Raw genomic sequence first — 15,891 nt, forward strand, 5'->3', positions numbered from 1 at the left:
GGAGACCAAAGGTCTCATTCAAAAAAGGAGGAGCTCTAGTTCTCCTAAATTAAGAGGTGCAACTATTATCAATAGTGGCCCTTCAGCGAGTAAAACAGGCAAGACAGAACTTTCTTATTAGGACTTAAGATGCAATGCACAGGTTTTATATTGGGAGCCAGGGGTCTTCTACATGCGCAGCAGACAATTAGTCTCCTTTCAATGGGTACTCTCTTGTTTATCCATAAACAGCTCCTCAGCCGCAACCAAGACCAGAAGAAGCTGTGGTGCTCACACTAGGACCCAAATGCACAACCCTTAGAAGAGAGTCTTAAAACATCCACAAAGCATGTTTGTCCAAGCTCCTAGCTAGTGCAAGGTAAACAAAAGATGCCAAATGTAATCGTAAAATAGGCTTTTATTCCATAAATCAGTGTTTAAAGTATCTGTTCATCTTGAGACATTTTGTCAGATACAATGAAAGTTCTCTGCTTAACGAAGATGACTCGGAATAGATTATAAGCAGTTAACACAAATGTACTGAATCCCACAAGCAAGATAGCTGATGTTTCATTATGTTTCCGGCCATACACACAAGCTCACACCGTTCTGTGCCTTGGGAAGTATTTTCTGCAGGGATCTCTACGTTCACAGTCACAATTCTGTTGAAGGAAAAGATTAAAATGACACAAACATACAAATATTGGGGAAAGCTATATGTTTTCATCCAAGGGGAAGAGGCAAATCACACAAGTGTTTTGAAGATACTGTGTTCAACTGACAAATAAAATAAAAAACCCTGTTACCTTTAGAGAGAGAGAAATCAAAGAGTACATAGCTAGCACCATACAATTAAAGGAATTATTTGCACATAATAGAATGGATAAGCTGAGAATACAGAAAAGAGTTACTGAGCTTGGGTGGAAGCCAAAAGTAAACATTTGCTTCTGCAATACACCATTACTATTTGTAATCTTAACATGAGTTAAAAAGAATAAAGGCTATATTGACTTGTAACATCAAAGTGAAACAAGTTGTCATCCTAAAATAGTAATTATATCCAGGGAGGTGAAAACTAGCAAATTGCATATTTTACATACAAATACCCAAGTAGACAGCAAAGGGCTGTATGAACAGAACCAGCTGTCATAACTTTTCTCTGCCCTTCTGCCCCCCCTCCCCATTGGTGGTTGTCCTGTATAGATATGAGTGTAGGAAGGAATCAGCTGAACCAAGGCAGTAGACAAAGCTATACAATGCAGTATTTTTAAGTGTTTCCCAAGCAGCATGGGATTAAGCAGTCACATCTCCCTCCAGAAGGATGACAACGAAACTTAAATCACCCTATGCAGAGCTACTTCTGAGATCGCATTCTTTTTCTGTGCAAAATGCCTGGTTTCTCCTTTAAGCAGAAAAATATTAGCAACTTTGCCTGACCAGGCTCTTAGCTATGCATTCCACTGACAGGCATCCAGGGACCTCCTTACAAAGACCATTCTACATTGCTAAAGCTTATTACCATGCATAGAAAACTGCTTCCTTAGACTCCAACAATGAAAGCAGGAAGCCAGGTGAGCAGACCAGTTTCAGCCAACAAGCAAAAAAACAAAACAAAAAACCAGCAATGAAAATCAGTCCAGCTGCATTTTCATTTGCTGCTACTTGCGGTGAAGATGGAAGAGTAAGTGTCTTTATTCTACACAGGCAGAGCTTTACAGAGGAAAAACACACTGGGATGCCTATGATTGGATTTTATTTGTGCGTTGGACTAGCTCCATAAGGATTAGCACCTGGAGAATGAGTTCACTATCAGCATATATGATTATGCAATTCTGACACCACAAAGCACAAAAGGCAACATGAAAATTAAGAGGAGGGAAAAACCTTCACACTACATAGCTAGCAAATATTGAGAAACTGTCTTACCTTTCCAGGTGGCTTGGTGATTAAACAAAGCACTGATTTCCAAATGCTCTCTGGAATGGGACGGTAAGCAACTTGAAAGGCACCTGGCAAATACCAAAAAGAAGTTACATTTCTAGAAAGCCAGGCTGTTTCCCCGCCCCCAGGCATTCCCTCTGCTCCAACACTTCTGCACAAATGGCAATATCTGTATTCTACGTTGCCTGGTTCAATAAATTATAGTAAAATACTCCAGGTGACAGTGCCTATTCCTTGTCTATACCGCTGTCATTACCAGTCTAGACCCTCATAGCTTAGTTGGTAGAGTGTGAGGCTCTTAATCTTAGATCTTAGAATACTGCTCTGGAGAGGCAGCAGCAACTGAGAGACCAGAACCTGGGGGGAAACAGGAGGAAGGTGCCTGAATCACTGTTTGCAAGACAGACTGTTTTGCCGGGGGGGGGGGGGGAATGCTCAGGCTGGAACAAGTATTATACCTTTGACATTATCATAATCCAAACATTAACAGCAGCATGTAAATTATTTATGATGTATTAATTTAAAATGCATTTTAAAAGCAGGTATCTGATCAAACCACACTTCCAAGTTTCTAAAAATTGTAATACCCAGTTTAGCCAGATCAGTAACTGGAAGAACACCCATAGCTTTTCCAGGTTTCTCTAATCACTGTTCATCTCCATCTCAAGTAGCCATGGAGAGCCTGGTATGACAAAAAAGATTTAACAGCTGCTATAAAGCTGAACTGCTTTTCCTTTCTTTGGAAACGTCATTGTTAGTAGTTCTTATGGGCTTAGCACACAGTGGGACACACTCAAGTTTTGCAGATTAAAAGTGTTACTCTGAAGTTTTAGCAGCCTTTCCCAATATATTGTGCCACAAAGCAGCAAGAACTGTAGCTTACTCTTGGATATTACTTTCAATCTATGATAATAAAAGCAGTCTTGTGATGAAATGCAGCATGGGAGCTGATTCACATTGAATTGGCTCACCTCTAACACAACAGAAGTTAATGCTTTTGCATTGTGAGAGATTATTGGGCTCTCAGGCATTGTGGTTTGAATACGAGGGAAAGCACATGTACTAGTTTGCTGATCTGAATGTAACAGTAAATCAAGGTTTGACATAAGGAGGTTGAACTCAAAGCCTGCAAGGTTAGGGGGCAGCACACAAGCTCAAGCCTCATTCACATAACATCAAACAAAAATTCAACCCAACATGTGAACCAAGCCATTCATTCCTCCCATTGTGTTCACTGTGTTTCTTTAAAAAAAAGGACCTTTACACATATGTTAATAGCATGGATTTGTGTATTCAGCTGTAGCCACTTTCTGTACCACAAACTCTGTGAGTTAGGACAATGTCCAAGGTTTCTTTCTAATAAACCTACAGTGGCAACTGCCCAAGCTGAACATCTGAGCTTCTAAGGATAATTACTTCCTTTGAAGTGTACAACCCAGCTAGCTTCCCCCTCCCTAAAATAAAATCAGACACTCACACCTTGTTTCATTTAAGAACTGGGACAAAAGGCAAAACAGAAGAGGAAAATAAAAATGCAGCTACATTCATTTCCTTCCCTTCTTGGTTCCCAGGTTTATGAAGACCTATTCAGATACATGCTAGAACAAATAACCTCACTAAGTCAAGCCCTAATTGCTTAACAGCTCATGCGTAACAAAACCAAAAGCATCAGAACTGAGTCTTCGAACAGAGACATCAAACAGGACAGCAGGTGAGCTACGATATGAAGTACTAATTTGGTATGTGATACATAGTTAATGGTCATCATCACAATACCCGTACATGGCCAAGTTTATTTTACAAAGACACAGAACGATCTTGTGATAGTTTGGTCTTTATTATTTACATATCTTTAAGGATTGAAGTTCACACCCCATTCCCACCCATCACCCTAGCAGGATCACTTTAATAACAGCAGTCTACTAGCAGGCAACGTCTATGGCTGGAGTATTTGATCTACCTACAGTTCAGCTGTGTTTCCTCTCCCAACTGCAATCACAATGCAAAAAATACACTGTACTATGTGCGTCAGGATCAACTATTCAGAGCCAGTGTTAAGACCCACCGTCTCAGTCGTAGTTTACAGCCATCTTGTCTCCGGCATCAACATATGAAGTGCAGCAGCTGTGGCTCAGCTGTCCCACTCATCCTATGTTCTGTGCGAATTATCTTCCTCTTGAGTTAGATAGCCCAGCTTCACAACAGCAGCAGCATCCTCCACCCCATGGCTTTTGGCGCCACAGGTTCCTTTGCAAAGTGCTCCAAGTTTATTTGTCATCACCATACTGAACGCGTCCCTCTGATGCCTCATTGGGTTAAGTTTCAAAGAAAGAAATTGCTGCTGGAGTAAGCGATACAAAGTGTCAGCATTTTGTGCAAGAGATTATAGGCCCCAGCTCAGTATGGGATTGTCACCCCCTTCTCAATCAATTCTGTCCTATTATCCCCCTTGTCAAATCAGAACAGTCTGCTCATGGCATGCGAAAGTCTTTGCATTTGGGACACTATTCCAACAAGGTAACAGTTTTAGAAAATGGGAGACGCTCCTGCCAAATTTAGTGGGAGCTCACTCATCCACTTAAACTCAGTATGAATCAATGAAGATTTTCTGCTGGGGTGTTCAGTCCATCATGTCTTAGCCTGCTAGGGAGGAAGGTTCTACATGGCTTAAGGTTCGATCTCTTTTTGACTTTGAATTCTCTTTCCACGTGTTAAAGGGAGACTGCCCTACTGTTTGAAAACCACTGTACTGGGTAGTTAAGTGCAAGCATCCATAAATACAGTCAGGCGTGACCAACAGTTACTAATGGTCTCTTTCTGGCAATTCCTAGGTGTCCTGGACAAAGCAAGATACAGTACCTCATTTCTCAAATCATTGCATGATTTGCAGGCAACCCGAGGGGAGGGCTCTTTCTTCATAACGGGTTGGAAAGAGAGACTACTCTCTCTCTCTCCAAGTTCTCTGACACACACAAAGAAGGAGCCTGCCTCTTTTAGTACCTCATTTAGAAGATATACCAAGCATCTCTCTTGCTGTTTCCTAGTGTGTTGAAAGCCCAGGGTAAGTGAAAAGCTGACCCAGCTCCTCCCCATGTGTGCCATAGGATTCTGTGTAGGAGAGGAGCCAGTGGCCAATACAAATGGCTCACTACTAAGGCCAGCAATAATTTGTGGAGCCCTGCCTAAAATTTTCATGAACAGTCCTGTATTTTCTGTATCCAACCTACAGAAAGAAACACCTAGCAAGTTAGCCACAGGTGGCAAAATTAAGATAAATTGCAAAGGAGGAAGGACATCCTCTCCCCACCCCATTCCAACTTGTGTGTCACAGATGACAAGATGACTATGCGGCCTAAAGCATGATGAATATCTACCTCATGCTCTGTAAATGTCACAACTGTTTTTTTGTGCTGATTTGAAAACTGGTGTAAAATTATGTTGCTTGCAAATATGCAAATCCTTCTTAACTGAAACTATTTAAATACTGTGAAGGAGGTGCCGGCATACTTTCCCCTGCAAATATCAAACAAGTGCTTCTTGAAAGTGGGGTACAAGATGGAGTTCAAACTGCTGGAAGTACAAAGTTTTAATCTGAAAACTTAGGCACAGTACTGGGCCAAGAGGTCAGAGCCTGCTTGTGCTTATGAAATTCTCTGTTGCAAAATGTGCCTAGAACATGGGAGTTTCGAACACTGCCCCTAGTTCCATAATTACCACCCTGAACAACCAGTGCATTCATAAGGACATCTGGAGTGCAGAGCGTACAAGCACATAAAAGATGGGCTGAAGTGATTTAAGAAGCAAGAATCCTAAGACAAGAGTTAGTACTTACAAGACCCTTGTGAAATTTTATTTTATTCTCTTATAATCCTCAGTAAAAAGCTCTACTCATAATCATGGCAGAGGTTTCCACTCTACTGATGACAAAAAAGCACTCTCTTATGAAGCTACCTTCTTTTCATCTCTTGGCAAGTTGATGGAGAGCACAAAATTCCTAATTCTTCTTCACGTTTATAAAGAATGGTCCTTTTGACAAGGTGGGAGGACTTTGCAGATCTTCTGTTCGGACTACCAGAAACTACTTATTTTAAAAAAACAAGGATGTCTGATCAACTGGCATTTACTAGAAATAGAAGACAGGCACAAAAAGTCTGCACTACAAGAAAGCGCAGCTTGCTGCCCCTTGCAGCACAAACATCTCTTAATCCACATTGAGCAGTGGCTCACACATGGCATATTGAAGGTATTAGATATGGATACCTATATATCTATTTGTATGGGAGGGCAGGGAGAGAGGAGCATACAGCATTTAGACTTGAGAGTAGTCCTTTGCTTGGGACAATTTTTCGGCTGCAGGGCTAACCATACATACTTATGAGTAAACATGACTAGGAGAGTGCTATTAAAACTATTACACAACATTAATCCTGAAGAGGAAGTCAAGCTAGTCTTTAATAGAAAATGTTTTAATTCTGCACAGTTGAAGAAAGGCAACAGCCGAAGCTTTTTGTGGGCTAGAGCCCCTCTTCATCAGACAACAGAAGTACTGAGCCCGCCCTTGGCTGGGGTGGGCGGGGTATAAATAAAAAATTATTATTATTATTATTATTATTATTATTATTATTATTATTCTAGGTTGAAAGGTGCAGACATACATGGATTGCTGACCGTAAGCTAACAGCCAGCGGGGGTTTAAGCACAATAGAGCAGGGCCCAGCTGCTTTATGGAGAGCCTCCACGCGCAGATCTCTGGGCAGATCTCACGACGGCGCCCCTGATCCACAAATGCATATCCCTCTCCATAAAAAGCGCCCTTGAGGCGCCGCAGGATAGTTGGGCATTTGCGGGTAGCTACTGGAGCAAAAAAAAAATAAGAAAACGAAGCCAAGTAGGGCTACGACAAGGCCCTTTTCACGAGGAAGGTACAGCCATTAAGCACTTTCAAGAAATACGAGGGTGGGAGAAAAATATCGCGCGTCCCAGACCCTCGCGGGGGTAAACTTCACTCCCCTGGTCTATCAAAAGGAAGAGCGAGGAGGGAAACCCGGAAGAGGAAGCCCCGCCCACTTATTGGCGGCTGCGCAAGTCCTGACGTCACACTCGACTTCCGGTCCGCAGCCCCGCCCCACTACGCAACGTTTACCTCGGGCCGTTGAAGCAGTTTTCCGCGGTAACGGTCGCGGGGCTCGCGGCCCTCCTCGCCCCTCGACGTTCTCCACACAAAATACGGCTGTTTTTAAGCCAACGGACGGAGGTCTCATTCTCCCCCGCCACACACATTAAAGGGCCTCACCGCACCCACACCTACCTCGGCTTCGTTTATTTCAGGCCTCCGCCGGAGCCGGTCCTCAGCACCCCTTCACCTCCAGCCCTCTCAACGAAATGGGACCGAGACGTGACTGAAGAGCGCACAAAATGGCGCCGGGCGAAGGCGATGGGGAGGAAAAAAATAATGAAACCCTGACGGCCGGAGGACGCATGCGCGTTAGGACTCGGCTTTCCCTTCGCCGCCTCCGCAAGCTTCTGTGGGCCCCGCCCTCCACCTTTCCGTTTCCATGAGACAGGCGCGGGCAGCCAATCACCTCTCGCCATTCCTCCTCCTCATTTTCCCCCGCCCCGCCCACCCGCTCCTCAGATTCCTGCCCCGCCAAGTCCTCCTCCAATCGCCTCGCAGCGCTTCACATCCGGCCCCTGCAGGCCTCTCGCTCGCTTCCCCTTCTCAGCCTAGGGAGGCGGGGCGGGTGGAAACTTTGACTTAACTCCCTTTTTTAAGCCGCCGGCCGTCCAACGGCGCTTCGCCCTTCCTCGATTTGGACCAATGAAAAGTCTTTGATGATGGTGGGGGGGCGGGGAAACGAAGAAGAAGAAGAAGTCGGGGGCGGGCGGGGGCGGAGGAAAGCGGCCGCCCAATCGCGTCGCGGAGAGCTGCCCTTCCGCAGTCCAATGAAAGGCGGGAGCTGCGCGCGGCGCCCGCTCAGGGCGGGGCAGAGCGCCCCCTCGAGCGTCACGGGCGGGGAGGGGGCCCCGCGAGGGGAGGAGCCAATGGGAGGCCGCGCCGCGCAGATCCTGCTCAACAGCTTGTTATTTGGGTGTTGAGCCGCGCAAGGCAGCAGCAGCAGCAGCGCTGGGCGAGGGAGTCCCGCCCGCCGCCCGTCAGGGAGCCAGAGCGCGCGAGCCAGAGGCAGCCCGGGCTGCCGGGGGCGGGGAAGAGGCGGAGCTGAGGCGCGAGAGCACAGGCCCGTCCTCCTTCCCCACCTCCCTCCCTCCCTCCCTCCCCGCTGCCGCCGCCGCTCGCTCGCTCGCTCCGTCGTCGTCGTCGTCGTCCTTCGCCGCCTCAGCCGCCGCCGCAGCCGCCGCTTCTTTCCTGCTCGGGGTCGGACGGCGGAGACGCGCCCACGTCTTACACCGGAGGAAGGAAACGGGGCAGCCGCCGGATCCTCGTCGGCGGTTAGTTGGTGGCGGGGCTGAGGGGGCCTGGCCGGGCTGGGAGGGAAGGCAGGGGACCCTGCGCTGGAACTCGGGATCCCCTCCGGAGGTTGCGGGAGGGCCCGGGCGGGATCCTGCTTCTCTAACGCCTGAGCGGGGAGGCGGAGAAGCGCTGCCTCCTTCCCCTCACGGAGGAGCCACAACACACCGGCCGCCAAGTCCTCCTTCCTCTTGCCACACTTTGAGCAGGCTCTCTTTCCCCGCCACATCTGGACGAGGCCCCCTTCAGCTCGGGGCGGGCCTCCTTCCCATTACTTCTCTTTCCCCTTCTCCCCCCTCAGAAAGAAAGCCCTTCGTCAGTTGCCTTGGCCTTCCTCAGAGGGGGGGTTGGAGGGGTTCTTGCCCCCCCCCGCTTGCCATCGCCTTGGTTGGGGGTCCGAGGGGCTTGTGTGTTGGGGGGCAGCCGGGGTGGGCCGGGAGGCGAGGGGGCTTCACAGAGGCCAAGGCCTCGAAGAGGGGTGAGGGTTTTTTAATCGGGTGGGTGGGAAAGGGGGGAATGTCTTTCCTTTCGGAGTCGAGAAGGTTTCCCAAAACACAGCACGAATTTTGTTTTCACTCTTGGGGGCGGAAGGAGGAGGGCTTCGGCATATGGGGAAGTGCGTTTAAAAGGAATGGGGCTTGTTTCGAGCGAGGCCTGGATGTGAATCGGAGTGGGAACTAAGTGCAGGGGGTGGGGGAAAGAAGGTCTGAGGAGCTTTTCAGCCAGGAAAAGCAAAAGACTGGTTTTGCTAAGCGGTCGAGGGGATGTTGCCGACAACTCGCTGCAACCCTGTGCACCCTTGGGTGCAAGTCCCACTTGAGTACATACTTTTGAGTAAACATACAGAGGATCAAGCTGGAAGTCGTAAATGGAGGGTGTGTCTGCATTTGACTGGCCTGTCAGCCTCCCCTTTGCCAGGCAGCATTTTTACCTTCAGATATATTCTTGTCTGTCTTTTCAGATTTAAGAAAGCTAAGAGAGGGGGGCTGAAGATCCTGCCTTCTTGGGATTGCTCCTGTTTCTTGATCATCCTCTTGCTTCCTTTAAGTGAATGTCTTCTCCGTGGCCTTAGAGTTTCTTGTCTTGACAGGCTGAAGAGAAAAGGATGGATGACAGTTACTGACGGGGGATGCAGAGATGAGCAAGAGGGAGCTGAAATAGAGAGAAGGTAGCAGCATCAGCTACTTCTCAACCAGAACTCCAAATTGCCCACTTACTACTTTTCAGCACTTTCCTTCTCCTTGCCAGTATGAGGCCTGGAGTGAGTGTTCTACAGATGCAGAAGTTCTTCGTTGTGTACACTAAGGAGAGGATTGTGTTTTCAATTGACCACTGACTTCATAGTTTAATTTCTTGCTCTTGAGTTCTGTCACTTTTTAATAATTACATATATGAATATTACCATTTTCTCCTTGTTTTCTAGATTTTTCTTCAACTGTGGTAAAAAGAAAACTTTTGAGCTGGAATCCCTCAAATAACCTTCAAAGATGAAGGTAAATCTGTTTCTCAACTTCTCAGTTTTCCTTTCTCTTCTGTTCTCTAGCCTGCTAATGATTGTGTATTATTTTCCTTCAATGTTAAAAGTACATCATCCTGTTGAATACATATTTAGTGAAATATGGTTCATAGTCCACTGCTAAGGGAGCTTGCCTTTTGCTAAACAGCCACATATGTCTGCAAACCCAGTGAACAATTTATTACAGTATAGAAATACAATAGCATAAAATAGGATGCTGCCTCTTACCAGGTCAAATTATTGATTCATCTAGGCTAGTACTGGCTCTCCACTATCTCAGGCAAAGATCATTTCTGTTTCATGCTACCTGATGCTGGAAATTGAAGTTGCAAAGCATGGAAGAAAATGCTTATAACTTACATAGGCTTTGCAGTTCCAAAATGGTGGCAAGAATTTTGTTTTACTTATGTGTACTCGCTGGGAAGCTACTTTCCAGCTCTGGAAAGAAATGAGGCATTCCTCTTCTGGTTCTTTACATTCAAGAACTTATATATCAGTAATATCAGTGCTAAAATTCTTTCTTACATTGTATTTCAAATGTTTCTCTGAAAAGTTGAAATTGCTGTTTTCCACTATGGTGTATTGGGTATGAGAAGTGAAATTGTATCCCTGCCCACTCATTTGCTGGGTTGTAAGATTGTTCGCTAGTTATTACTTGCTGTTAAAAACATCACTATTCAGTGCTACTTGTTCGATAGTTATTACTTGTCATTAAAAAGGTCACTACTCAATGATGCTAATTCATTGAACAGAAGTATGGTCAAAGTTGATTAAAGTGAAAGTACATAAGACACTGTCTTATACAGTACTTATTTTCTAATGAATTAAGTCCTAATTGTTGGAATAAGGCTGCAATCTAATGCACACCTACCTGGGAACTACCCTGTTGAAATGTGCTGTTAAAGTATTTTCTAATAAATGGGCTGTTAAGCTGGCAAATGATCCAGTGTTGTATCAGCAGTTAAAACTTTGTTAACCTCTGCTGTTCTGTACCCAGGTGCTTTGGGGGGGGTGCAGCTTTTGGAAAAAGTGAACAGAAAACTAAGGAAAATTAGTGTTGCATTCTATCCTCATTAAACAACAATTGGGCTTGTTTCTTTTTCTTTCAACTGTATATGAGAAATGTATTCCGAAACGAAAAGTTTGACTGTTGGTATGTCTGCCTGAGAAACCACTTGTGGCCAGTAAGACTTAAAATCCATTGGCTGAAGCAGCAGCTGTCAAATTTTTTGTTTACAACTGCAGTGTTGGAGTACCATGCACTTCTTCAAAGACTTCAGAGCATACAGTCCATCTTGCAGAAATACACATTCTTGTAGGATTATTTTTAGTGTTTCCAGTGTGTACTGTTAAGTATTGGTCACTGTAAGCTGCTGTCCAAATAGTAGATTACAAATGGTAAAAAGTTTTGGATTAATCTATATGCTATCTTAGTAAAAGCAAAACACAAGAACCAAATCCTTTCTCTTTTTGGTGACTAGAGGTTTTTTTGAATGGATAAACTAAATAAATCGCAATAGATTCTAAAGACTTGTTGGGTAAGAGTAAACCTGTGTGTATATGCAACTCCACTGATTGCCAGGGGCAGGTCTTAGTCTGTCAGTTACTTCCTGGAGACTTAAAAGGTTTTCATCGTGGTTTTGTTACGATTAAGCTTAAAATTGTGCCATCTGAACCTTGATAAATGTGCTTGAATGCTTCCACCCTTTGACCATTTTTTGCTCTCTCTTCAGGCAGCAGATGAGCCTGCCTACCTGACAGTTGGGACTGATGTCAGTGCCAAATACCGGGGTGCCTTCTGTGAGGCAAAAATTAAGACAGTAAAAAGGCTGGTGAAAGTCAAGGTAAGAGAGAACACTAATGCCAGTGCATTAGCCACAGGTCTTTCACATCACCTATTTCCATAGATACTTTTAGCTAGAGACCTGGGGAACTTCTGCATGAAAGTGCATGCATCCTGCTGCTAAGGAAGCCCAGACCAGTAGGGCACCCTGCTGAAATAAAAAGCTTGCCAAAATGTAAGGTAGCATCATTTATTTTCAAGCAGTAAGAAACCCCACTTGTTTTCTCTCTTCTGGTCCAAATAAGTGTTACGGCATTGGGGTCGAGGAGAGAATCGGGAATACCCTGCATTTCTCCTTGGATGTGTGCAGGTTCATTTTAGGAGTCTATCTTTGCTGAAGAGCAGGGTTTTTGTTTTTGTTTTAAAAAAGAAAAATCAATAACAATTTGCGCTTACTATAAATTTGATGGGGCTTTTTTTGTAAGTGCTGAAATGGGTAAGGATTAAGGCGAGCCCTTCATAGGCTTCACCTGTATGATATCTAGAAATTCAGCTTTAAAAATACATTCATTTCTGAAGATATCCATTAGGGGTATCTTCTAGCAATGGAGTGCACGGGTCTACAGTTGCTGGATCGTTAAGAGAGCTTTCTAATTGGTGTAATCTGCTGTGTTATCAAAGACACAGACTTATGGCTAAGTTGCTGGTGTAGCAGGAATTGTGATTTGCTCAGTCATTGATCAAGAGAAAGCAAATCTCTAATGGATCTGAGTTAATGGATCAGTTGCATGTGAAGCCATGATCATGTTGGTATTTTGCCTCACAATTAATAGTCTCATGGCACCTTTCAAAAGACGCACAGATTTAGACTGCAGTCTTGTGCCCACTTTCAAGTCCCAGTGACCATAATGGGACATCCTGTGTATGATTGTCCTGTTATTGTGGCATAAACCTCAGTCAGCTAAAACCTGTTCTTCTTTGATTCGTGTCAAGAGTTTCAGTGTACTGCACTGTATGTAAAAAATGGATTTACTAAGGAAACATCACTAGAGTCCCCCGTGCCCAGATCATTTATTGACCTGACTTGGCAACCAGACAAATACCATATACTCAATTGATAACGTGAAATTAAATTTATTGCAATTTCTTCCATAGTTGTGCTGCCATTTTATTTGAATGCTTTTAATAAAAGCAAACTTCCATTTTTGAAAAATCTTACTTAGAATTATGTTCTACTCTGCATGCTGGCATATAGGGTGAGATCCGATGTCACAGCAATGTGCACTTCCTCCCCTTCTGCTCTCACCCCCTGTTTGGATCTGGAAAGTCCCCATACCTGCTGGGGCATACTTTAGGGAGCAACCTACTGGCGCATAAAAGCCTTGTGTGCACACATGAAAGTCCATTGCTCAAGTGGGCTGATGTTGAATCTCACAGTAAATGAAATGCATTTTTTAACCTCTTTGCAAGTAAAATCGTTTTCTTTAAAATCCCTCTCAAAATATGCAGGTGATCTTAAAACAGGATAATTCAACACAGTTGGTGCAAGATGACCAAGTGAAAGGACCTTTAAGGGTATGTATGCATGTTTTCTTCAAAAGTTATCAGTAAATTCAAAAAACTGTGCATTTAAATGCCTGATTCAGAGTAAGCCAAATGACAGCAGCATTCCTGTTTGACTTTAGTTCTCACGTTCATGCATATATATTTTTTCACTGAAATATTAAAGTGAAGATCTATAAATAGTTCAATCAAAAAACGGAGGAAGAAATTATCTACGAAAGGAAAACTGCATAAAGTAGAATATTTCAGTGCAATGTTTATGTAACCATTCCTCACTTCAGAAACTTGATACAAAGTTTCTGAATCCAAACGCTTGACCTTCCATGGGATAATTTTCAGTCTTGGTTCCATGATAGTACAGACTATTCAGCTGACAATGAAACACATCCAGGTCCCACTTCAGAGGACAGTCATTACACACTTAAGTGCCATTGAAATAAAAAGCCTTTAAGTGCAACATCTAAGGGCATTAGCTTCTTTAGTCTTGAAAGACTTTACTGCTGAGAGGAGAGTCAAAGTCTGTTAAGAAAAAAGTGTGCTGGATGCATCCATTGCTCTGTGTGAAGTGGAAAGGCCCCAAAAAACTATTGTTCCCTCTGCTGCTCGATGAGCAGTGGTATCATCCTGATGGAGAGCATAAGGAGGCACAAACTGCACAGCAGCTGATAATCCCACACAGCAAGCGCCACACCCCTAACTGTGACTGAATGGGCAAAAGGAAGGCAAGTATGCAGGCAGCTATCGTTCTGAAAGCAAATCGAAAAGAAGTACATGTAAGCATACCCCAAATTCAAATCCAGGGGAGCAAAACTAGTGCCTTGGTTGTCAAAAGGTTGGGGAACACTTGTGCACCGTTGGGTTTAAATTTAGGGTGTTGATCTGTACGAGGAACTGAATGTGATTTCTAACATTATAGGTTGGTGCAGCTGTTGAAACTAAGATGTCTGATGGATCGTTTCAAGAGGCCACTGTCAGTAAACTGACAGATGCAAGCTGGTATACTGTAGGTAAGTAGATTTCTGTGCCAAAGTAGATTTCACTGGCACTAAGATATACATAATTTCTTCTCTGTCCCAGATGCACTGTGGTTTTTGAGCAGATCTCTTATGACTTTTTAAACTTCCCAATAAAATAGGGCGTCTGTATAGAAGGAATATTGCCAAATGTTTAACAATGATTTAGAAGTTGGGGGGGGGGCATGGAGCCAATTAAAATACCTCAAGCCACACCCCTCACCAGCCCTGCATGAGTCCTTTTGCCTGGCTGTAATGTGTCCTTGAACTCTGATGGTGATAGTAATACTTGCTTTCTTGGATAGAGAGAGGGATGTGTGAGTGTGAAGACACTAACCAACTCTGCAGAAGCAAAAAAAACACATTTATTGCTGCACCTAGTATTGCCTCCGCTCTGCCTGTCACTGCCATGTGGCTCCCATAAGGTTGCCCAGAGGGGAATGTGACCCTTGGGCTAAAAAAAGGGCTGCTTACATAGTGGTCTCTTCAGCATTAGAAAGCAACACATCAAAAGTGTCTGCTGGGTTGTTGAGTTAATCCATGATCAGTAGATGGACTGTACTACTTCAGATTGTACTTGTGGGTCTGTTGTACAAATGCCCAATTATGCTAAAAACAGCTCCCTGAAATGTACCAGACTATCAAATTTTTAGATTTCTCCTGCCTGCAGACTGAAATGGTGTGGTTAAGCAACGGATGCTTCATGTGGAGCCGCTCTGTTTTGTAAGGGATGGAGAACCTCTGGTCCTCCAGATGTTGCTAGAGTACTATTCCCATCATTCCCGGCATTTGGAGGACTACAGGTTCCCCACCCCTGGCCTGGGGATGCCAGGCTTTGACTTAGCAGCTCAGCCTCTTAGGAAAAACCAGGCTGTGTGTATAAAGTGAGCACACAAGTTTAGAAAAGTTAAGTGTAAACTACTTCCCTAGGGCTCATCTTTACCAGCTACACTAAGCACCTCCATTAGTGTCATGCTTAATGGCTGTACCTTCATACTGTAGGAGATACTTTTGAATAGGAGAGACAAGAGAAGGGATGGATTGTTGCGAGTTTTGTCTTTCCTGATATGGCTTAGCCTCATAAACATTTGCCTTCTTGTCATTGGGGCTAAGGATTGCTTTTGGGATTCCCCCTTGTAGGTCACAAATAATAAACATACGTATGTATGAGCAGAGAGACTAGTAATTTGTGTGGCACTAGCAGGGCTTCTGGAAGGGATAAAGGCCAAGGCAGTGGATTTTCTTTTAACTTCTGTGTTAAAATAAGTTAACAAGCTGAGAACAGTTTGCTGTATGACAGTGTTTTTCAAGTGTAATTGTGTTTACATAGCAACAAAATATTGGAGAACATAATTCCTTTGGCTGCCCTGAGCATCACTCCTAAAGTTTAAAGAAATTGCAGAATTGGTTTTGGTATGTTTGCATTTCTGTGCCTTTGGACTGATAATTGTGGCCCAGGAGCTTGGAAATTGTTTGAGGGACCCTAAATGCCTTCTCTAGCATTTCTTATTTGTGGAGAGATGAAGGAATAAACAGTTCTCAGCCAAAGAGACCAAGATTTTGGAGAACTACTGCCAGTTATGGTAGATCATACTGAGTTAGATGGGTCCGTGGTCTGATCTGGTACTGG

The 15,891-nt window shown here is 44.3% G+C and overlaps 1 protein-coding gene and 1 long non-coding RNA gene across 3 annotated transcripts in view; one reads left to right on the top strand and one right to left on the bottom strand.

Moving 5' to 3' along the window:
* Positions 1-379: 379 nt before the first annotated feature.
* Positions 380-7,332, bottom strand: LOC128417745 (uncharacterized). 2 transcript variants are annotated; one of them, XR_008331550.1, is made up of 4 exons: positions 7,229-7,332; positions 3,986-4,258; positions 1,906-1,988; positions 380-641 (listed from the first exon to the last, which is right to left on the bottom strand). It is a non-coding gene; the product is annotated as an uncharacterized LOC128417745 (long non-coding RNA). The 2 variants fall into 2 exon arrangements; XR_008331542.1 differs by having other exon boundaries at positions 3,986-4,261; positions 7,229-7,331.
* A 2,032-nt stretch (positions 7,333-9,364) lies between these two features.
* Positions 9,365-15,891, top strand: part of ARID4A (AT-rich interaction domain 4A) — a 57,466-nt gene continuing 50,939 nt past the window's right edge. Inside the window, exons 1-5 of the mRNA XM_053396736.1 lie at positions 9,365-9,554; positions 9,810-9,879; positions 11,636-11,746; positions 13,195-13,260; positions 14,165-14,255. Of these exons, the coding sequence (XP_053252711.1) occupies positions 9,874-9,879; positions 11,636-11,746; positions 13,195-13,260; positions 14,165-14,255 (274 nt within the window). The 5' untranslated portion in view covers positions 9,365-9,554; positions 9,810-9,873. The remainder of the gene's footprint in view (positions 9,555-9,809; positions 9,880-11,635; positions 11,747-13,194; positions 13,261-14,164; positions 14,256-15,891) is intronic.

The sequence above is a fragment of the Podarcis raffonei genome, chromosome 1 (genome assembly GCF_027172205.1).
Source record: "Podarcis raffonei isolate rPodRaf1 chromosome 1, rPodRaf1.pri, whole genome shotgun sequence".
Classification (NCBI taxonomy): Eukaryota; Metazoa; Chordata; class Lepidosauria; order Squamata; family Lacertidae; genus Podarcis; species Podarcis raffonei.